We start from the raw sequence: 24,773 nt of genomic DNA on the forward strand, positions 1-24,773 counted from the left end.
ATGACCACCACATATGGCCAGCAGGGGAAGTCAGTTGGGGTTGACCAGGCCTGAAGACGAGGGCAATTGAGGGTCACCAGGCCAGCAGAGGAGGACATTTGGTAGTGATCAGGTCAGCAGGGGAACAGTTAGGTGTCAATCAGCCAGCAGGGGAGCAGGTTGGGGGTGATGAAGCTGGCAGGCAAAAGCTGTTAGGGGCAATCAGGCAGGCAGGCAGACACTTGAATGGTTAGGAGCCATCAGTCCCAGATATGAGAGGGATGTCTGACTGTCAGTTTAGGCCTGATCCTGGGATATCCCCCCAGGGGTTCCAGACCAGAGAAGTGCAGGCTTGCCTGAGGGATCCCTCCCTCCCCCCAGTGCACAGATTTTGTGCATTGGGCCTCTAGTTTATATATAAAAGGCTAATATGCTAAGTGTTCTTCCCCCATGGTAGTGGTCACTATGATGTGCACTGACCATCAGGGGGCAGGCACTCAACTCAGGAGCTGCCAATCAGCAGTGAGTTGGCAGCATCGGTTCTCAGGTGATGCCACCCTGAAACTGGAGAGGAGGGAGCCAATTTGTTTCTGGGCCATGTGATTTTACCTTCGGCCATGGGTTATGTTGTTGCTGAGGCACTGTCATCCTGAATCTGGTTTACTGCACACTTGCCTTTGCATTCCACATCCTGTACCACAGCAATTCCAGCACCCTTTGGGGGATGTTGGAGAGTTGGTTTCAGCCCAATTCCCACAGGCCAGGTCAAGGAACTCCAAAAGCCAGAGAGACCCCACTCACTCCATGGGTACTGGGGAGAAACCACCAAGGGTTGGCTCCAAGGCATGTCCAGCTCTTCGTGTCCAGTCCTGTCCTGCTGGCCAACTTCTAAATAATTTTCTTTCAATGTGCACGAATCCGTGCACTGAACCACTAGTTTTAGATAATGCTGTTAAGAAAAACATTTTTAGAAAGAAACATTTGAGCAAACATCTGACTGAAATAAGGAAGTTTTGTGTATAGAAGAGAAGAGCATAACAGGTGGGGAAAAAGGTGTATGATGTATGTATATAGGGATGGATGGATAATAGATAGATTTAACTATTATACCATATTTCTTTCTTGGGAAGATACATTTGTAATGATAACATTCGCAGTAATAATTAAAATTTAATCTTGGTTAACTTTAATCTCTGAAAAGGTACAAGTATTTCATTTGAGCTACTTTGCAATGCATGTCAGTATATACGGAGTATTGTTTAGATGTGGTTTTATTAACCTGGTTTATTTACCTGGGGAATTTCATTTTAGGGGTTCCAGTGGTGTAAAGATCTTTAGCAACTGTAGCATGCATGACTATAGATATCTTGTTTCAAAATCTGATGCTAAATGTCTTCAGAAATTTCCAAATTTTCAACCATTATATAAAAATGAATCAGTGTGTGGTAATGGGATTTTGGAATTTAATGAAGAATGTGACTGTGGCAGTGAAGAGGTGAGTAATGAAGATTGAAATTTGAGCACAACTTCTTGTGTTTCTAATAAGTGATTATCTTGGTATATATGGGATGATATATGCAAGTATCTTATATAATAAAGAGGAAACATGCAAATCAACTGTCACCCCCATGTTGTCAAAGATGGCTGCCCCCATGTGGACACAGATGGCTGCCACAAGATGGCCAGTAGAGGAGGGCAGGTGAGGGCAACCAGGCCTGAAGGGGAGGACAGTTAAGGGTGACCAGGCCAGCAGGGAGGGCAGTTAGGGGCAATTGGGCCAGCAGGGGAGGGCAGTTAGGGGTGACTGGGCCAGAAGGGGAGGGCAATTGGGGGTAACTAGGCCTGCAGGGGATGAGAGTTAGGGGTGACCAGGCTGACAGGGAGGGCAGTTAGAAGCAATCGGGCTGCTGGGGAGGGAAATTGGGGGCAATGAGGCTGCAAGGGAGGGAAGTTAGAAGCAATCGGGCCACCAGGGGAGGGAAGTTAGGGGCAATCAGGCTGGCAAGGGAGGGAAGTTAGGGGTGACCAACCCAGCAGGGGACTGCAACTGGGGGTAACCAGGCCTACAGGGGAGGACAGTTAGGGGCAACCAGGCTGGCAGGGGAGAGCAGTTAGGAGTGACCAGGCCAGCAGGGGAGGGCAGTTAGGGGCAATTGGGCTGACAGGGAAACAGTTAGGCATTGGTCGGGCTGGCAGGGGAGTGGTTAGGGAGTGATCAGGCTGGCAGACAGAAGTGGTTAGGGGAAATCAGGTAGGCAGACAGGTGAGCAGTTGGGAGCCAGCAGTCCTGGATTGTGAGAGGGATGTCCAGTTAATATAGCTCAATTATTATATGTCAGTTATAATAGCTCTCAACTGTTTGGAGCCAGCAGTCCAGATTGGAGAAGGGTGCAGGCTGTGCTGAGGGACACACACCCCCACCCACACACACCCACACATGCATGAATTTTATGCACCAGGCCTCTAGTATTATATATTCAATATAGAACTAAGATATGAAAATGGGGACAAATTAGATATATGAATCACTTTCCCACATATCTTCAAATCTTCAATTGCTAAGATAAGTCATGAAAACTTATTTTACACACACTGTTCTTAATTATCCAAGCAGAGTGATTTTATTTATTTTTTATTTTTTTACTTCTTTTATTATTAAGCTATTATATGTGTACATAGCTTTCCATTACCCCTCACTCCCATATATGGCACCCCCCTGGAGTTTTTCATCCATTGGTTTTGCTTATATGCATGCATACAAGTCCTTTGGTTGATCTCTTATCTCCCCCATATCTCCCTATCCTCCCCCCAGCAGAGTGATTTTAAATATATAGGCTAAATAAATTTATTTTTCCACACAATTTAATGCCTAACTCATATGACCTCACTCTTTTTTCTTTACAAACTTTTCCTGAATTTGGTTCACATTTTCCCATCTCTTGTGGGTTGCAAGAATGCTGAAACATTATAATATTTCTTTTTAATCATTTACAAATATTCCTGTGTTTTCAAGTTTCAGAATGATTTTCTATTTGCTCACTTCTGAATATAGGTATGCAGGCAACTCTAGTTCCACCAACCAAATATTCAAAGCATGCTTTTTTTCAACATATAGGACCACATATTCTGTCTACTTTAATATCATTAATGTATAATATTTAACAATCCCCCTCTACTTAAATATAATAAAGTTTTTCCATGATTACTCCCCAGAAGTTACTTCAATTTTGTATTGACCTACAAAAATAACTGAACACCATTTGTTTTCATACTATTAAACTTTATAACTATATCCCCCCAAAATAACATGGGAATGTAGATAGAAAAAATAGTAAGTATTGTAACAATTGTGTATCATGATAAAATATTACTAAAATTTATTATGGTGATCACAAATGAAAGTATATGTCAAATCACTATGTTGTATGACTGAAACAATTATGATAGTGTATGTTGACTATACTTTAATAACAAATACATTTTAAAACATATATATACATATATATATTTATGCATATAAATATATATACTTATGTATACTTATCCTGATATTTTATACTTAATGATGAAATAAGTAAAGACACCTAAAATGTGCTGTCAACATATTAATATTCTAACAAATAGTAAATTAGAAAAGTGTTAAGAATGTAATAATGCTTCAAAATTTTATAAATACAATGTATTTACATGGAAAATAGTTTCTAACATTATTTTCATTATTACTGAATTTCAATGATAATTGACTGCCATTTTACCTTTTAAAAATATGTATTGACATATCCTGTTTTGTTTATTTGCATTATAGTAAAACATAACACATGGTTAATATATTAAATATATTTTTAGTATATATGTTGTCTACCTCTACTAACTTTATTCACAAAGGGAAACTTCAGTAAACAAATTACTAAAAAGGCAATTGGGGCAAGTTTTCTTTTCAAAACTCCCCCCCAAAGGTATATTTCCATGTTGGCAGTTAAATTAATTACCAACTTAATTACTTACCAATTTATCAATAGTTATAAATATATAACTATCAAACATTTTACTAATATCACTAATAAACTGCTATTTTAGATGTTATGTATTTAGTTCTTATAGTTGGATATGCCTTTGGATAGTCTTAGCTATAGTATAGGGCATTATTGAAAAATTGAACACAGAAAGAAGAGTATTAAGTAGAAGTTGAGATTAAGAAACAAGAGCTATTAAATGGCTAACTAGAATACTATTTCTTCTGATACTTTAGGAATGTCAGTTTAAGAATTGCTGTGATTATAACACATGTAAACTGAAAGGCTCAGTGAAATGTGGTTCTGGACTATGTTGTACACCAGAATGTCAGGTAAGTTTCCAATATTTATAAAAAGGAAATTGAATGTGATGATAGCAAGCTATGTTGATTAAATTAATGTAGAATTGATGAAAGAATGTAAAAATAATTCAGTGGAACAAAATAATGAATAAATAACCACAAGCATGTAAAGAAAACTGTGAAATAAAGAAAGCATCTCAAATTGGCACTGATTATTCTCTTATGTTGAAAACAGTTTACCAGTTTCTAAATTAATCATATAAAGAGTAGAATAATCATATACATTATTATGTCAAAAACTCAACTCAAGAAAAGTCAAATAAATAGTAAATTATTAATTGTGAAAAATTGTACCATGAATAGCAGACAAGTGTGTAGCACAGAGAATATGCAAAGAATGCTCACATATTGACAAGTAAAAGGCAAATCACACACACACACACACACACACACACACACAGGCAAATAGAGGGCCCAGGTAATTTACAACAATGTAAATACAATTGTTTAATGTGCACATTGCTCTTTTTTCAGAAACTAAGGTAAACCTAAATAAACATAATAATGCTGTATCATAAAGCAGACATTCAAATATCAATCTTAAATTTAACAATGTCAGATATTGGCTAAGGAGAGGGAAGAGATAATCTTGGATATTGTTTGTGGAATTTTGCATTTCTATAATTCCTTTATGAATATTTTCATATCTCTGAATAGAATATAAGTTATCAAAATTAGGTGATCACCATCATTATCTCTTTTATTTATGTATCTATTCTAGAATCATACAAGTATATGCAAAGCTGAGGGAAAATATTAATTACAGGACTGTTGGCAATAGCAACTTATAAAGGCAAATTTAATATTTATTAGTATTGGAATGGTTACATAAATTACTTTACATTGTGAAAGAGTTAATAAATGCAAGCAAAATATACATACACTGATATGATATTTCAAGATATATGTTTGATTTAAAAAGTTTCATAATGAAAAATATTTTATAATTTCAATTCTGATAAATTGTATCATAAATGTTTGATGTAGTTTTTATCCATCTTTAAATTAAGATACAATGTCTTAAAGATATTCACTAAACATATTCACTAAACATATTCAGTCATAACTAGCACCACAATCAAGGATAAGAGATTTCATCATCACTTTCCAAATATCTCTGTGTCCTTTGGTAGTTAATCCATACCTTCATCCATAGAACTGTTGGCAATGATGAAATTATTGTAATGAAACGTTATAACTACAGATCTGTTTTCCACATCTCTAATTTTGATTTTGCAAGAATATAACTAAATTAATATAACATAAATATGTGTAAACATTGTCATTAGGCATCTTCGTATAAAATATTTGAGATTCAATCGCATTGTGGTGTTTATCAGTTCACTGTTCTTTTGTTGCTGAATAGTGTATATATTTAGTTCTTATAGTTGGATATGCATAACCCATGGACACAGACAATAGGGTGGTGAAGGCCTGGGGCGGGGAGAGGGGCAAGCTAGAAGAGGTCAGTGTAGGGGGAAAATAAGATATATGTAAGACTTTCACCAATAAATATTTTAAGACATTTAAAATTTTAAAAAAGAAAAGGAGAATATAATAAGCCAAAAGTGTCTATGGGAGGAGCTAAGGCTATGGAAGTCTTGTACATATTCGCAAGACTATGCGAGAACAAACTCTCTAGAAAGCACTCTATACTCATAATAAAGCTCTATAGTTTTAACTTTCCCTTAATTTCCTCTTCCTTTGGATAAATACCTCTCCAATTTGTCTTACTGGGTAAAGTGTGTGCACATGGCTTGTCATGTCTGCTGGTGCTGGGCTGCAACCCATTCTCTTTCCCAAATAAACCCTTTTTGGTGACAAAACACCTAGTAGATATCAATTTTCTGTCATTAGGTCCCAAAATAGAACACAAAGCAGTTTGCAAACGATCCTTTTGCGACAGTTACATTTCTACATGCTTCATAATGAACACTGGTACTGTACCTACTATTTCCTTCTGAGAACTAACTGCCTTGGTTAAATAACTTTGTGACTCTTTCAAGTATCAATTATCAGGCATATCTAATCTGATAAAACTCTTCAGTAAATAATTGAAGATAGTTATTTACAGAACATAATATCCTTTTTCTGTTTTCTCCTAGATATCAATAGCAGGCACTCCATGTAGAAAAAGTACCGATCAAGAGTGTGATTTTACAGAATACTGCAATGGAACTTCTAGTGATTGTGTTCCTGACACTTATGCATTGAATGGCCACTTGTGTAGTTTGGGAACTGCATTTTGTTATAAGGGACGATGCCAAAATACTGATTATCAGTGTGTCAACTTATTTGGAAAAGGTGTTGCTCTTTCTTGTATATATATATATATATATTTTACTTCAAAATCGGATTCTTCTATTAGATATAATACATGTCACACAACTCAAGAAGTGGAAAAAATCTGAATCACAATCCAGTAAAAATTAAATTTGAATTAAAGAAGGTCATTTTTTGTAGAAATGTGTAAGGTTTTTCCAGGGTAGTATTGTATTATTTTTTTCTCATGGCTTGATTTTTGTATTTGGTAATTAACTTCCAGGATAAAAATTGTGTTTACAACTCCTAATTTACATGGAGCTTAGAATGGCAAGTCAGTAAATTATGAATTTTTACTATAATAAGGGCATACTCCTTATTTTTTTTTAAATATATTTTATTGACGTTGTACAGAGAGGAAGGGAGAGAGATAGAGAGTTAGAAACATCGATGAGAGAGTGTCATCGATCAGCTGCCTCTTGCACACCCCCTACTGGGGATATGCCCGCAACCAAGGTACATGCCCTCGACCGGAATCGAACGCAGGACCCTTCAGTCCCCAAGCCGACGCTCTATCCATTGAGCCAAACCAGTCTCGGCTAGCGTACTCCTTATTTTAATAAACAAATATTTGACCCAGAAATGAGTTAGTTGACATTTGACATATTTTTAGTTATAACTAAAGATGTTTAGGTAATACTTAGCCTTTTGTGTGTGCTTACTCCTACTATATATGCTCTGATCTCTTCACAAAACACATAAATCAGTAAAAAATTTGATCGTGTGATGTAGTTCATTCCTTTTTATTCATTTATTTGGTTCTTATCTAGTGCAACATTTTTCTTTTTCTTTTTAAATTGCATTAGTGGGGTTACTTGGTTAATAAAACCATATGGATTTCAAGTGTACAACTCAGTAAAACATCATCTATGTATGCATTGTGTGCTCACCACCCAAAGTCAAGCCTCTTTCCGTTCCCACCTTTGTCACCTTTCACATTCTCCCACTTTCCTTTTCCTCTGGTTAGCATTGTTTCTTGTTCTTATTTTACCAAAAATTATATGATAGAAGGTTGTTCTAAATCAGTCTAATATATGACTTATATGAATTAACAAATAGTTTAATTCAAATTTTGCTTTATTTTGTTAATTTAGACCTTTAAAGGAATTGTAGACATTTAATTAAATTAATCATATTTTTCCATTAAAATATGTATATATACTGAATGTGTATGTGCAGAGAGTTGGTAATTTTCAATAAGAGGAACATAGTCATGGTGTATATGGTGCTTATGATGAAGAGATAAAGACATGAATATGTAAACACAAAACAAATATAAAAATTATTTCTCTAAGTGTAGTTTAAAGTTAAAATAAAAAAAAGAACGCTAAAAGAAAAATAAGGTGCAGTGGACAAGGAAAATATTTCCAGTTGCCATTATTCTTCAGTTGTCTCCTTAGTCCTTCAGAATTGTCTCAACTGCACAAATACACCTCACCCACCTGGGCACACACTTCCCAGAGCAACACACATGTTTATTCAGTCATAATGTAGTTGAAGATATTTGGACATCCCAGAAAGTATTATATTAATCCAGTTCAACAATGATTTTGTACTAACCTGGTTAAATAAGCAAAATATAACTAGCATGTGGGTGGTCTAAAACATGTGCTACAAAAAGCAGTAAGTTAACCCTGGAAATATTTAGGAACAGTCATATCAGTAAACTTTTCAGGAATCCAGTTGTCAGAGGCATGATTTGACATCCCCTACAAAGTAGAAGACAAACTGTATCTTGTATGTACTATGACAATGGAAGAAGTACAAAGGATTTTCTTGAGGAAAATCTGGGAGTTGGAAGTTCCCTTTCAATTGTGCTGTGCCACAGGTTTTTGCTCATAACTGACATGTTTCAAATATCTCATTTCATTAAGTAGAGAAATTATCATGTCTGATACCCTTTGGACAAGGTAGTATGCATGACCACAGAGAGGAGAAGCAAATTGTTTTTAACAACAATATAATTTACTTCAATAGATAAAATCTCTTTGCTTTCTATTAGGTAAAACAATTGATAAGATAAATATAGGGAGGAAAGTATAATTAAGATTGTGATATTTTGATTATTCAATAAGCAATTTATTAGTTTTTTATCAACAAAATTTTTAATTTGGATTAAAAATAATAACAAATGTGTTTGCATTTTAAGGTGCTCAAGGTGCTCCATTTGCCTGTTTTGAAGAAATTAATTCTTTTCGTGATAGATTTGGAAACTGTGGTTTCAAAAATTCCCAACCATTACCTTGTGAACCAAAGTATGTATATAAAAATGTTTGTTTCATTAAATTCTGTATTTCTTGTCAAGAGACACCAAATAGTAAATGGAAGGTAAATCATATGGCAGGAAAATATTTTGAAATAATATTATATGTATTTTCCTTCTATATAATTCAGTTTTTTATTTCCCTTATTTAATTCAATTAATGGGTTTAAATTAAAAGAGGGTTGATGCTTATTATCAGGGAAGTGGATGCAAACTGCCAAACACAAACAAACAAACAGGAATTGGTATTACATGTTGAGAATTAAAATGGCATTTTTATTAAGTCAATGCATGATAGTGATCATAAAGCAAGTGCTTTGACTAAAAATATATGATTGTGTGAACAATAGCTTGTTTGTTTGTTTCCACATTATGACATATACAATATTAAAATACCTATGAATAGCTGAATATGTAGTTCTGGAATAAGCTATAGAATAAAAGGAATTATGAAATCTAAGAAAGAAAGTGCCTATCCCACAACAACACTTTCTGAATTTCACAGGAGTATTAAAAATAAAAGAATCACAAACTAGTAATAGATAGAAGGTTGACCAAGCTAGTAATGTAATAACTAAAATGAAATCTCTCTATATAAAAGCCAACTGACTGGAACATGGAACTACCAGTCACTATGACGTGCACTGATGCGGCCAGCCAGCCCTGCCCCCATTTCCCCGCCCATCCCAATCAGGGGTGGGGCCAGCCAGACAACCACCCGCCCCCTGGCCAGCCTGGCTCCCATCAGGACAAGCCAGTAGAACCTTACCCATGCACAAATTCACGCATCAGTCCTCATATTCAATAAAGAGGTTCAACAGAAGACTTGATCAAGCAGAAGAAAAGTTAATGAACTAGGAGTCAGGAGAGTAAAATTCAATCAGAGGAAGAGAAAGAAGAACAAAAAGAAGGAAGTGGGGAAGGAGAAAAGAAAAAAAAAATAAGAAGGAGGGAAGGAAGGAAGGAAGGAAGGAAGGAAGGAAGGAAGGAAGGAAGGAAGGAAGGAAGGAAGGAAGGAAGGAAGGAAGCATAGGTGAGTGCTGCTGAGGGGAAATCTCATGAGGAGGCCCTGTATAATCTCTAAAAGACAAGGGTTAATCAGTCATACCTGTATTATTGATAGATAACAATACAAAACACCAGTGATCAGGCAGATCTGCTACACTATAGTGCATGCCAACAGAGACAGGAGATGGTGGTAAACCAGCCACACTTCATCTCTCTCCTGGGTGATGAGGGGCATGTCTACTGCCCTGGTCTAAGATTACCTATGAAAGAATGAAAAAGAAAGGTGGAAGGTACAATAAAATTTAGCAAGCATGACTTATTTGGACTTCATCTGAGCTGAAGATTTTCCTGAAATAAAATCACTAGAAGAGACTGGAAGTCAATAGCATAATTTATCTATTTATCTATATGATTGTGATCCCTTTACAGAAAAGAAAAAGCAGTACCAAGAATTCAACCACAAATGCAAAATTTGAGTGCGTGGACTTTGGAGTTTTGTGTACCCCATGGCCATACTAGAAAGAGACTTGCCATGCAAAGCTGGTTTAAGATGTAATTTATAGAAACAGAATGGAGCCACAATTAAACTATCTAGATATGAGAAACTAGAAAACTTATGTCGTAGGGAGAGAAGCTTGGAAAGAGATTTAGGTTTTGGCACTAGACCTCATTTCAATCTTCACTTAATGATGGCATTAAGCTAATTCCTGCTATATTAAAGAACCCATAATGATCTTTTAAGACAAATGAATAATTCCCTAAGTGAATAAATTTCCTAAGGGGAGACTTTTGGAAAAATAATCATGAAATGTTCAGCAGACCATTCCAGTACCTAAGAAATGGTTGTTTCCATTGAGGATGAGAGTGATAGAGATGAGTGATTACAAGAGCAAGAAATAACATAGATTATTTCCAAGCCACAGACTAGAAATTTTATAAGCCTCTTAGAGAAGCCAGTGTTCTACCCAATGATAGATTATAAATTGCAAAATAAACTGTTTATGGGACATCCTTTGGTATGCTGTGGTATAAAGGAGACTTAAACATTTCTTAATTCTCAAGAGAGGAGTACAGAACTATTGAAAGTGTCAACATGTTGGAATAATCTTTAGATAAAAATAAAAAGTCTGTACTACAGAGCTGTCCTGAGTAAAGATCATAATCAGAGGAGGCTCTAATGATATACAAAGAGTATATAAAGGCAATCGGCTACTCTTAGAAAATCTTGAGTAACAAATGACCAGACTGGGCAATCTACAGCAAAGTGAGGACAGGTGATGAATTTCACCCCAAAATGTAATAAAATATGATGATTGCTCTGATACAACTGAAAGCTAGACAACAGATTTTATTTCTGAAATAGGAAATGGCATCATGTCTATACATTTGAGCTGTGTATACTTTTCAATTCTTTACAAAACTAATTAGTTAAATTGCATTAAGTTTTACACCAAAGATGTTATTTTGACTTTTCCCCCCCTAGCTTTATACCATCAATTAAATAACATTTATGCTACTGCCCATGTAATATCACACTTATTTGATACTTGATATCATTAAAAGAAGAAATTATGAGAAATTTTCTGCTTTTTATTTCTAGGGATGTTCTCTGTGGAAAATTAGCTTGTGTTTGGCCACAGAAAAATAATTATAAAAATAATATTCAATATGCAGTTTATTCATATACTCAAGGGCATCTATGCTTATCCATCCCTACTGGATTATCAATGAGATCAGATACAAGAGATTATGGCTATGTGGCTGATGGTACTGTGTGTGGCACACAAATGGTAACAAAACATGTTTGTATATTTTAGCTTTAATAAAGTATATAATTATCTGATACTATATTTAATGATGACTATCACGATTATACTGAATGGATTTCAACCTGGTACTATCACTTATTTCCCATATGATATTGAAAAGGTAATTAAACTAAATCTCAGTTGTCCAATAACTTTTGTTCAGTTAACCTGTCATCAGCCCTTATCTGGGGAAACATACATATTTCCCCAGATAAGGGCTGATGACAGGTTAATTTATATGTATGTGTTTTAAGCATAAGATTGCACTGACAAATGACTTTGTTTTAGATCTTTGAATTCTAACAGTTTTAAATCATAAAATTCTAATTTTGAGTTTTCAAATTTCCCTGCTTCACAAAGCAACATAATTGAGCTTTCATATTTCTTAAATCATCTTCTTATATGTTTGACCAAAATGTAAATGTGAGAGGACTGGAAGAAGTAAACAAGAAGACTGTTCTGGGAAAGCATTGTTACAGTCATGATATACAAGCTTATGTATACATTTATCCATACATACATATGAGCATAAAATAAAGGGAGAACAAAAATGGTCCTGAGGATTAGTTAGCCTGGAAGTATGAGGGCACACTTTTCAGAAAACATAATGGCTCTGAGATCTAAAGCAATTATAAGTCAGTATGTTACATGTAAATGGCATTCAACACTTGCTGAATTAAAAATAAAATGAAACACTGACATGGCGAATCAATTAGCCAATTCTTATACCTGGGCTCAGCAATCCTAACCCTTGGAAAACTTGTTTGCTGTGGTAAGCAGTTTATTTTTTTATTTTTTATTGGGATGACACTGGTTTATAAAATTGTATAAGTTTCAACGGTACATATTTATGATGCACACCATCTTCCATCACCATATATTTGACCCCCTTTGACCTTTGCTACTGCCCCACCCCACTTCCCTCTAGTAATCTCCATACTGAAGTCTATGAGTTTTTGTTTGTTTGTTTTAATATATATTTTATTGATTTTTTTACAGAGAGGAAGGGAGAGAGATAGAGAGCTAGAAACATCAATGAGAGAGAAACATAGACCGGCTGCCTCCTGCACACCCCCTTGACCGAAATCGAACTTGGGACCCTTCAGTCCGCAGGCTGACACTCTATCCACTGAGCCAAACCGGTTTCGGCAGTCTATGAGTTTTTGTTTGTTTCTCTTGTTTGTTCATTAGTTGCTTTTAATTTTTTAGCCCACATAAGAGTGAAATCACATGGTTCTTAACTTTTTCTGACTGACTTATTTCTGTAGGCAGGTTCTAACATGGCTCTAAAGATCCCACTTCTTGGTGTTCATTCCCTGTGTATTTTTAGGAAAATCGAAAGAAAATAAACTAATAGGATAATTAATAAAAAAATAAATAAAGGAGGCAAAGAGTTACATGTCAACATGGCTAATTACCACTGGATTAACCACTATTATAACAAAGATTTTAGAATGGATACAAATTAAGTTAAAATATTATTCTTGTCAGATGACTCTGATAACTCTTATAATAAAGATTCATGATAATTTATAATCCAAAATATTAATTCATGTTTGAAAGCCAAACAAAGTTAATACATTTTCTTCCAATTTTTGAGAAGCAAATCATTAACATTAATCCAACCAATTATTTATAACACAACATTAACAATTATAAAAGCCAAAACCCAAATTATATTACATCATTACATAAGCTATGTTAAAGCAAACACCCTCATATTTTTTTCTTAAGTTTAATATTGTTTAGAATTTAGTATTGGTATGCCAATATCATTGTACTAGAACCAGATATGGAATAAAAATCTCAACATGAGCATGTGTTATGCATAGATAACAATTTTTTCTATATCAAATTTGCAAATGATTACACAATTCTATGTTTGGACTTTTTTTATTCAGTATTGTGAAAATAAAACCTGCAGAGAAATTCATTCAAAGAGATACAACTGTAATCCCAAAACAAAATGCAAAGGGAATGGGGTAAGTGACTTTTCTTTTTGTAGTACTAAACTGCATGTTATTTTTCTGGATAATTCAAAGTAAAAAATATATCCTACTTGAGAGAATTGGAAGACTACATTATTTTTATAGCTTACATAAAGAAAATAAGCTAAGAAAATCCAAACACTATTAAACCAATTATACACCAATTGTGTATTGAATTTATTGTAAGCACTCTAAACTTATAAATTAGTATCATGTTTAAATTAAAAACACCTATTCTTACCTAATGCAAATAAATGCATATTTTATATTAACATATTTTGTTCATCCTCATAGTCTTCATAACTAAAATTTATGGTTGTATAATATTTTACAGGGAGTATACTTAAAAAGCATGTTGCCATGTTGAATTTTTTGTTTGTTTTCTATGAAGAGGTTTCTAGTAGGAAATATATTTTCATGCCAAAACTTTTTATTTTTTCTCAACATTATCTATGTTAGTCTGGTAATACAAATTTGTCATTATTTCATACTTAATCTTACTTTCACTTATTAAAATTTATAATTTTGGTCTTTTGTATGTAGTCAACATTATATGAATGATCCCATATTTACCAAATTTTTCAATATTCAACTTATAAATTTAAAAGTGATCGAATTAGAAGATATAAAATGCCACTATATTGTTCTCAGTTTTTTTTTTTTATGGGCTGTTAACAAAGGGTATCTATATTCTTTGTGTGTTGTTTTGTTGTTGTTGTTGTTTTTTATCTTACTGGTTATCTTTTTTTTTTCTTTTTGCTGTTTATTTTGAGGTAATTAAATATACACAGGAAACTGCAAATATATAAGTATAGAGATGTGTCATGTACCTTTCTCCTAGTAACCCCAATGGTTACATCTTCAATAATTGTAGTACAATTTGAAAACTATGAAATTAACATGAGTATAGTTTATTCACATAGTTCCATGACCGTTATAACATGTGTAGAATGTATAACAACCACTGCAATACAGATACACAGTTATACCATCATTACAAAATTCTAATTCTATCTCTTTATAGTCACACTAACTCTTCCTCCCTGCACCCCCCCAGTGCTTGACAACCACTAATATATTCTTCTGTCCTATAATTTTTGTCATTTCCAGAGCCTTATAAGTTGAATTATATATAAATGGTATATATATATATATATATATATATATATATATATATACCAAAAACATAACATTTTATTGATTTCTGAGAATAAGGAAAAGGGGGAGAGAGATAAAAACATCAATTATGAGAATCACTGATCAGCTGCCTTCTTCCTGCATGCCCCTACTGGGGATCAAGCCCACAACCTGGGCATGTGCCCTGACCAGGTATCTAACTGTGATCTCCTAGTTTAGGGGTGTCGAACTCAATCAGAGAAGGGGCCAAAATCTAAAATCCAGCCTAAATCGCGGGCCGAATGGTTTACTGAACAGTCATAAACTGTCATTGTGATGGAAACGCAGCGGAGTGCAGTGATGACAGCACAGTGCGGGCCACATTGCAAGGCCTGGGGGGACGGATTTGGCCCGCAGGCCTTGTGTTTGACACATGTGTCCTAGTTCATAGGTAAATACCCAACCATGGAGCCACACTGTCTGGGCTATGTTTTGTTTTTTTTCTATAGTTAAAATTGTTGGCCTTATCTTTTGCTTTCCTTTGTTCAGTGATCTGTGGTCAGCCTCAGCTTTAATATCTGTTATAAGATCTCAAAACAAAGTTATAGATTATTGATACTTTGTTTTATAGGATATACATTTTTCTTTATCATTATTTAAGCTCAATTTTTATATTAGATTTTTAATGTACTTTTTCTTTTGTTAAAGATTTTTACTGTGAAATAGGACATATAAGAAATAAATAAGACATTTCTATATTTTTTTTACTTTTCTACATGTTATATTTCACAATTAAAATGTTTTAAAAAAGAAAACTATTTAAAAGTAATGAAAATGTCAAATAAAATTTAACTGAATCTAGGGGAAGCAACGTTTAAATCTCAATGAATCTCAACAACTCTATTATTTACAAGTAAAGGCCCAGTGCATGAAATTCGTGAATGGGGTGGGTGTCCCTCAGCCTAGCCTGCATCCTCTACAATCTGGGACCCTTTGGGGGATGTCTGATTGCAGGATTGAGCCTAAACTGGCAGTCAGACATCCCTCTCACAATCCGGGACTGCTGACTCCTAACTGCTCACCTGCTTGCCTGCCTGATTGCCCCTATCCATTCCCCTGCCAGCCTGATTGATGCCTAACTATTCCCCTGCCAGCCTGATCACCCCCAACTGCCTTCCCCTATCAGCCTGATTGCCCCCTGCTCTCCTCTGCCAGCCCCGATTGCCCCCAACTGCCCTCCCTTGCCGGCCATCTTATGGCAGCCATCTTGTGGCAATGTCATGTGAGGGTATCACACGAGGGTGTGACGCCACCTAGGCTTTTATTATATAGGATTACAGTTCAATTTTATAAGCATGTACTTGTTCAGAAATTTCATTAAGTGTGATATGTTGTCAGTTAATAAATATTGTTTAGTTTTCATTCATAAACTACCTTTTTTATTACCAAAATTATATTTTTAGCCCTGCTGAAAATTCAATACAATACTGAGGAGTGGTTAGAGTGTCTGCCCCTAGACCAAAGGACCCTGAGTTTGATTCCCAGTCAAGAGCACGTAGCTTGGGTGCAGGTTCAATGCAAGCAGAAGCCAACCAATTGATGTGTGTCTCACATCAATGTTTCTCTCTCTCTTCTATTCTCTTTGGAAATCAATGAGAAAAAAATATTCTCAGTTAAGGATTAAAAACAAAAATTACTTTTTAGAGCAGCTTTAGGTTCATAGAAAAATTGAGGGGAAAGTAACAGAGATTTTACATATATCCATATATCTCTTGGTCCCACACATGCATTGCTTTTCCTATTATCAACATTCTGCAGTCAAGTGCTGCATTTGTTGCAATTGATGGTCCTACATTGACACATCATAATCACCTAAAGTCCATAGTTTATATTACAGTTCACCTTTGATATTATATATTCTTTGAGTTTGGATAACTGTTTAGTTACATGTGCCTATCATTATGGTATCATCTGCATCTAAGGTTTCTTTATGTCTTTTCATGGCTTAATAGCTCATTCATTTTTACCATGGTTTAAACTATGTAAATCTATGTTGTCTAGATTTATTATGATTTATTTATTTTTTCACCTATTATTTATTTATTACATTACCCCTTTATACATTTCCTTTCATTTTAAATGAACTACTATTAAATTTCTTTATTTTCCATTGCCCAAATAAAAAAGAAATTCTATGGTATTACTGTTTTGTTTTGTGTTTATTGTTTTATTTTGTTTTTTATAACTAATTACATTGAAATTCTAACATTTTTTATTGTCCTTATTCCTCTGTCCTTATACCAAACTTATGTAAAAGCATTTAATCCTACACACACACTCAAGTCTTGACCATTTTTATACTTTTCCATACTGTTCACCTTTCACTTCTAATTTGTGTTTTGTGTAGCTACTTTGACTTTGAGATCCCTGAAGGATTCTATGCATTAGCTTATTTTTAAATATACATGTTTTCATTGATTTCAGAGAGGAAGGGAGAGGGAGGGAGAGAAAGATAGAGGCATCAATGATGAAAGAATCATTGATAGGCTGCCTCCTGCACGGCCCCTTCTGGGCATTAAGCTCATAAGCCCGGGCATATGCCTTTTACCAGGATTGAACCCAGGATCCTTCAGTCCACAGGCCAACACTCTATCCATTGAACCAAACCACCAAGGGCAGCTTTCCCCCTGCCTAAAAATTGTTAGAAATGAAATCATAATACACAGAGATTTGCTATTCTAGAAAATATGTTCTTTCTAATATGACATTGCTTTTCTATTTAATGGGAGGGTGAGGAGCTGAAATATTTTTTCAAAAAGTAGGAAGAAAATGTATGTGAGAGGTTATACATTTAGAGATGTTGCATATCAACAATGCAAATATGTTTGCCACCTTACAAAAGTTGCCCCCTTCTTGTTATAGGATTATGACATTTCAGGTCCCTTCTCCCAACTTGTAAATTCTGTTGTACTGTACTGTTGCTTTCAGTCCTTTCAGAGAGTAAGTAATGTGATGGGAGTTTAATTCCCCTTACTTTCTGCAGAATGTAGCTGACCTTACAAGTACCTAAGGTTTGTGGTTTCTCTTTCATTTCTTCTATTAGAATGTCAATTTTCACATCCAGTCTAATATTTCAAGTAATTCTTTATCTAGTAATATTTATAAGATATTATTTATTGATTATTGCTTCGGCTCTAGCTGAACACATTTTTCTTTCAGTAAATTAGTTAAAATACAATGATAGAAACCTCTATATTATAATTACAAATTAATTCTGGGAGGGAAAACAATTATGGATTATAATTAAAATAAGTAAATCATATTACAATCTTAATTTCAAAATTTTATATTAAAAGATTTATAATAAGTGTACTAACTATCCCAAGATAGAGGTATGGATATTTAAAATACTTTGGGTGTAATTCCAACTCATTTTATTGAAGTCACTTTTTATATGTAGGAAGAAAGGTTTTAAAATTTGGATAACCTTCAAACACAAACAATTTATTAATATGACTGTAAATGGACAGGACACAGAATCGGTAGAATTATATTAAATATCTACAATTTAATATTATGAGTCTATTTTTTAAAAAATATGCAAGTCCTATGTCTATACAGAAAGATAGGAAAATAGATTCATGGTATAATATTAGTGATATTAGTTTGGCAAAAAACCATATGAATGCGTGAAATGTGTGTTGATGTGTTTGTGGATATGGTATCAATGTTTATATATGAATATATATGAATGAAATGCAGAAAATGCTTAGTAGTGGGGACTGGAAGTTAGTGAAGACTCAATTCTATGTACTTTAATTTTTTATTTTCACAAAATTTTACTTTAAAATGAAAATTAACAATAGGCCAACAAAAGCATAAATAACATATAAACTGCACAGAATGTAAACTGTTAGTGATGCAAGCTTATCATGAAGTTTTATTTTATAGTTCATTTGACAAGTTTTAGCATCTATTTTAGTTTGGAAAATATATTCACTTAAAATGAAAAACACATGGTTTCATAATAGTGTTGAATTTCTGAAAAGGGCTGGGACAAGAAATTAAAGTGGTCAAGTCAATTAATGTTAATTATCGCAATATTTTGTGTAGAAATTAAAGAAATTAAATATGGAAGTGGGGAAAGCAAGTATTCTGAAAATAAATTGATATAATATTTGTGAAAAATTCTAACATCACCCAATGATATGCTTTCTTCTGTGAATGCCATGCACATAATTTTGTTGAACCAGATGATTACTGGAATTAGGGGGGTAGTCACATTGTAAGGTTTAAAAATGTGTCGAATCACTCTATTGTACATCTGAAGCTAATATAACCAATATAAGATTATATACCAACTACAGTTAAATAAATAAAAATAATTTTAAAAAATGATCAGGAAGACAAAGTAGTTATTAAAAACAGTCAAAATGTAGAGGCCAGAAATATACTATCATGTAGGTAGTGATGCCATTCACTGTTATGTTGTTAAAATTGTCACTACTTTTTCTAACCTATTTTTCATATTACAGTCATGCACCACGTAACAACATTTCTGTCAATGACAGCATCTGAGACAGTGGTCCCATAAGATTAAATGGAGCTGAAAAATTACTATTACCCATGACATTGCAGGTGTCTAGCCATGGGAGCTTCATAGCATAGTGCATTACTCACATGTTGTAGTGTTGCTGGTATAGAGAAGTCTAATGTTGATAGTTGTATAAAAGTATACCACAATTACATGTAGTACATGCTTGAGAATCATAATAAACAATTACATTACTGAATTATGTATTTATTACACTATACTTTTTATCATGATGTTAGAGAGTACTCTTTCTACTTATTAAAAATGTTTGCTGTAAAACAGCATGCCATACATACTGGCAGCAGCCTTATGCATCTTGTGTTTATCACATTTCTTGATTGTATCATTTTCTCTTGAGCCTGATTTGATCTTGTGTAGTTTTGCACATTAATGTGCTGTATAGGCTTATAGACTAACAGCAGTAGGCTATACCATATAGCCTAGATGTGTAGTAGGCTATCTACCATCTATGATCATGTAAATGTACTCTGTGATGTTTATACAATGATGAAATAATTTAACCATGTATTTCTCAGAATGTATCCTTGTTAAAAGAATAGGATAGAATATATTCTCAATAAACTTTAAAAAATAATGATTTTACTCTTTTGAATTTAGGCATACACTTATACTAACATGATTATAATATATACTGCCTAACATAATTTATAGTGATTATATGTTTTTATATTTCAGATATGTAATAATTTGGGCAATTGCCATTGCTTTCCTGGCTATCAGCCTCCATATTGTGAATTTCAAATAGGTTCACCAGGAGGAAGTATTGATGATGGAAATGTTCAGAAATATGGTGAGTAAAAATTAAACTTTGAAACAAAAATAGAATTTTCTTTTATGAAATAAAGAAATGTACTACCAAGTCATATCTTTCATTATCTTCTGAGTAATTAAAAGTTATCATGAAGAGTAGCTTTAAGTTATTGTCAAACAAAATTTGTGATGAGAATTTTTTCAGAGACACTGACTTTTAATAATCTTAGTAAAATTAGTTAGAGTATTGTACTCTTAAAGTTCAATAAATATCATAATATAAATTCAAAATAAATTCAAATATGGAAGAACAAGCACCACACAAATGATTTGCATTCCAAAATATAAAAAATTGTAAGTTATTACCAAAACATATGATGTTTATTCTGAATTACATTTTGAAAATAACATTTGGCAAAATATAAATACATATATTTATTTAAAAATACCAAATCACATTTTATACTTTCTCTTTTTCTCATGAATAAACACAAGTGCCATAAACTATTTATTGACTCAACCATTCATTTATTTATTAATACCTTTCCTCCACAAACCTGTTATTAAGTATCTGGTAAGGCAATAAAATTGAGATCCATATTTCAGAAAGTCTACTAATGTAACACTGTGGAAAATGGGTGTTATAATGTGAGTCTGAATTAAGATAAATTATTTGTAATGCAATTGCCTTACTTATAAAGACCTGAAGTAAATAATGATATTGAAGATAAATAAGTTGCCACATGATATCAAATATTTGTGAGCCACAATGAATAAAGCATAACTTGTTGTAATTGGCACATAGAAAAGAATGTATAATGATGATATATCATGTTTGCATAAAATAATCTGAGGATGGATACATTATAAGATAATGAATCCAGTTTTAACTAACTACAGTTGGTTCACCTGAGGAAGAATCATGCAATGATATCTGTGGGAAGCAATGGGAATTTGATAATGTTTCCAACTCAGTAGGGACATCAAGAATTGGTTTTCCTTTGTTAGTTTATAATTAATTTAACTCATAGGAATCAAAAGGAAAAATAAACAAATGGGATTACATCAAACTAAAGTTTTTGCACAAAAAAGGAAACTGTCAACAAACAAAAAGACAAAATACTGAATGGAAAAACATACTTGCCAATGATATATCTGATAAGGGGTTAATATCTAAAATTTATAAAGACAGTAGTCAACACCAAGAAAACATAAACATAATGAATTAAAAAGTGGGCAGAACCCTAGTTGGTTTGGCTCAGTGGATAGAGCATTGGCCTGTGAACTGAAGGGTCCCAAGTTCAATTCCTGTTAAGGGCACATGCCTGGGTTGTGGGCTCCATCCCCAGCGTGGGGCATGCAGGACGCAGCCAATCAATGATTCTCTCTCATTATTGGTGTTTCTATCTCACTCCCTCTCCCTTCCTATCTGAAATCAATAAAAATATATATAAAAAATAAGTAAATAAATAAAAAGATGAGAAGAGATCTTAATAGCAGTATGTGTCTCATATATGGCCTTCATTATGTTGAGATATGCTGCAGTAATCCCCAATCTTACAATGCTTTTTATTATAAAATGATATTGTATTTTGACAAATGCTTTTTCTACCTTTATTTAGAAGATGATGTAACTTTAATCTTTTATTCTATTAATGTGGTGTATTATGTTTATTCATTTACATATGTTGAAGCAACCTTGCAGTCTAGGGATAAGTTTTATCTAGTCATATCGATATACATAAAAGCCTAAGTGACCGTTAAAACTGAATGACTGGAACAACTGGTCGACCAGTCACTTTGACACACACTGACTGACCACCAGGGGGAAGACGTTCAATGCAGGAGAAGCCCCTTGGTGGTCAGTGCACTCCCACAGACAACCTTCCACAGCTGGCCAACCTCCTTGAGTCCCTTCCACAGCCTGCATCCTCCAATCTTGGACCCCTTCGGGGATGTCCAGTTACCAGGGGATGTCCCTGTGGGATTGGGCTTAGGCAGCCAAACATCTCTCTCCCAATCCAGGACTGCTAGCTCCTAGCCATTCATCTGCCTGGCTGCCTGATCACCCCTAGCCACTCTACCTGCTCACCCCAAAGTGTCCCCCCAGCCAGTCTGCTCACTCCCAACTGCCCCTCCTGCTGGCCTGGTCACCCCCAAATGCCCTTCCCTGTTAGCCTCATGCCCCATAACTGCCCTCCCCAGCTGATCTCATGGCTCCCAACTGCCCTACCCAGCCAGAGGCCCTCCATGGCTGATTACAGAACACTTGCCTCCTGCATTTCTAAGATATTATACTTAAGTAAAAATTTAACTCATAAGTAATAATGGAATTGTATAATATTTCAATTTTTTTCTTTTTTCTTTATTGACTAAGGTATTACAAATACGTCCTTAATCCTCCATTGCTCAATTAATATTCGATAAAAGCCATTGTTCTCAAAACTGCCTGGTACTGGTACTAGAACAGATATATAGATCAATGGAATAGAATAGAGAATTCAGAAATCGACCACACCCCCACTCATGCCCTCCCCTTCCCACCCCCCAATGTCTGTATCCATTGGTTAGGCTTATATGCATGCATACAAGTCCTTTGGTTGATCTCTCTACCTACCCCCACCCTCCATACCTTCCCTCTGAGGTTTGACAGTCTGATCGATGCTTTTCTGTCTCAAGATCTGTTTTTGTCCATCAGTTTATGTTGTTCATTAAATTCCATAAATGAGATCACGTGATATTTATCTTTCTTTGACTGGTTTATTTCACTGTTGCAGTGGTAAGAATTCCTCTTATTTCACCACAGCATAGTATTCTATTGTGTAGATGTACCACTGATTTTTAATCCACTCATCTGCTGATGGGCACTTCGGCTGTTTCCAAATCCTAGCTTGGTAAGTTGTGTCACTATCAACATAGGGGTGCATATATCCTTTCTGATTGGTGTTTCTGATTTCTTGGGCTATATTATAAGAAGTGGGATCACTCGGTCAAATGGGAGTTCCATTTTCAGTAGTTTGAGGACACTCCATACTGTTCTCCATAGTGCCTGCACCAGTCTGCATTCCCACCAGCAGTGCATGAGGTTTCCTTTTTTTTTTTTTTTTTGCATCCTCAATAGCACTTGTCATTTGTTGATTTGTGGATTATAACCATTCTGATAGGTGTGAGATGGTACTGCATTGTCATTTTGATTTGCATCTCTCAGATGATTAGTGACTTTGAGCATGTTTTCAGCTGTCTCTTGGCCTTCTTTATGTCTTCTTTTGAAAAGTATCTATTTAAGTCCATTGCCCATTTTTTATTGTGTTGTTTGTCTTCCTTTTGTTAAGTTGTATTTCTATATACCAATAGTGAGGTAAAAGACTTGTACCTAGACAACTACAGGACACTGAAAAAAGAGATAGAAGAAGACATAAACAGAAGGAAGAATGTACCATGTTCATAGATTGGTAGAATCAACATCATTAAAATGTCCATACTAACCAAAGCAATCTATAGATTCAATGCACTCCCCGTTAAAATCCAACAGTATATTTTATGGACCTAGAATGAACTCTCCAAAAGTTCATCTAGAATGAAAAAAGACACTGAATAGCTGCAGCAATCCCAAGAAAGAAGAAGAAAGTAGATATCAAGCTGTATTACAAAGCCATTGTTCTCAAAACAACCTGGTACTGGCACTAGAACAGACATGTAGATCAATGGAATAGAATAAAGAACTCAGAAATCGACCCAAACCACTATGCTCAATTAATATTTGACAAAAGAGGCAAGAACATACAATAGAGTCAAGACAATCTATTCAATAAATGGTGTTAAGGAAATTGGACAGATACATGCAAAAAAAATGAAACTAGACCACCAACTTACATCATACACAAAAATAAACTCAAAATGAATAAAGGACTTAAACATAAGACAGGAAACCATAAAAATACTAGAGTAATCCACAGGCAACAAAATCTCTGACATATGCCGAAGCAATTACTTCTCTAATACAGCTCTTAGGGCAATGAAAACAAAAGAGAAAATAAACAAATGAGATTACACCACAATAAAAAGCTTTTTCACAGCAAAAGAAATCACCAACAAAACAATAAGAAAGACCACTGCATGGGAGAATATATTTGCCAATGTTATCACCGATACTTCAATTTTTTAAGTGTAAGAAATATAATAGTAAAAGGGTATGTATTACAGAATATTAATCAGAGAAAAATACACTATATTCCATATAGTTATATAGACATAGATTTAGATACAAAGATAAGTATAGATGTGAATTTTATTTATATGCATAAAATATAAATACTAAATGGAGAAACACAAGTCATTTAAAAATCATTTCCTGTACAGAGAGAAACCATGTGACTTGGCAAGTGAGGAGGATAGGATATTTTTTTAAATTTCTTACATATTTATTTATTTTTAAATTGATTTCAGAGAGGAAAGGAGAGGGAAAGAGAGAGAGAGAAACATTAGTGATGAGAGAGAATCACTGATCATCTGCCTCCTGCATGTCCCACATTTGGAATTGAGTCCCCTA

At 34.3% G+C, this 24,773-nt stretch overlaps 1 protein-coding gene across 1 annotated transcript in view; it reads left to right on the forward strand.

Moving 5' to 3' along the window:
* LOC118729713 (disintegrin and metalloproteinase domain-containing protein 18) overlaps window positions 1–24,773 on the forward strand; it is a 75,009-nt gene that overhangs the window by 33,780 nt on the left and 16,456 nt on the right. Inside the window, exons 12-18 of the mRNA XM_045587783.1 lie at window positions 1,291–1,474; window positions 4,229–4,324; window positions 6,460–6,658; window positions 8,826–8,931; window positions 11,548–11,737; window positions 13,657–13,737; window positions 20,150–20,264. Of these exons, the coding sequence (XP_045443739.1) occupies window positions 1,291–1,474; window positions 4,229–4,324; window positions 6,460–6,658; window positions 8,826–8,931; window positions 11,548–11,737; window positions 13,657–13,737; window positions 20,150–20,264 (971 nt within the window). The remainder of the gene's footprint in view (window positions 1–1,290; window positions 1,475–4,228; window positions 4,325–6,459; window positions 6,659–8,825; window positions 8,932–11,547; window positions 11,738–13,656; window positions 13,738–20,149; window positions 20,265–24,773) is intronic.

This window comes from Pipistrellus kuhlii, unplaced genomic scaffold, assembly GCF_014108245.1.
Source record: "Pipistrellus kuhlii isolate mPipKuh1 unplaced genomic scaffold, mPipKuh1.p scaffold_m20_p_3, whole genome shotgun sequence".
Classification (NCBI taxonomy): domain Eukaryota; kingdom Metazoa; phylum Chordata; class Mammalia; order Chiroptera; family Vespertilionidae; genus Pipistrellus; species Pipistrellus kuhlii.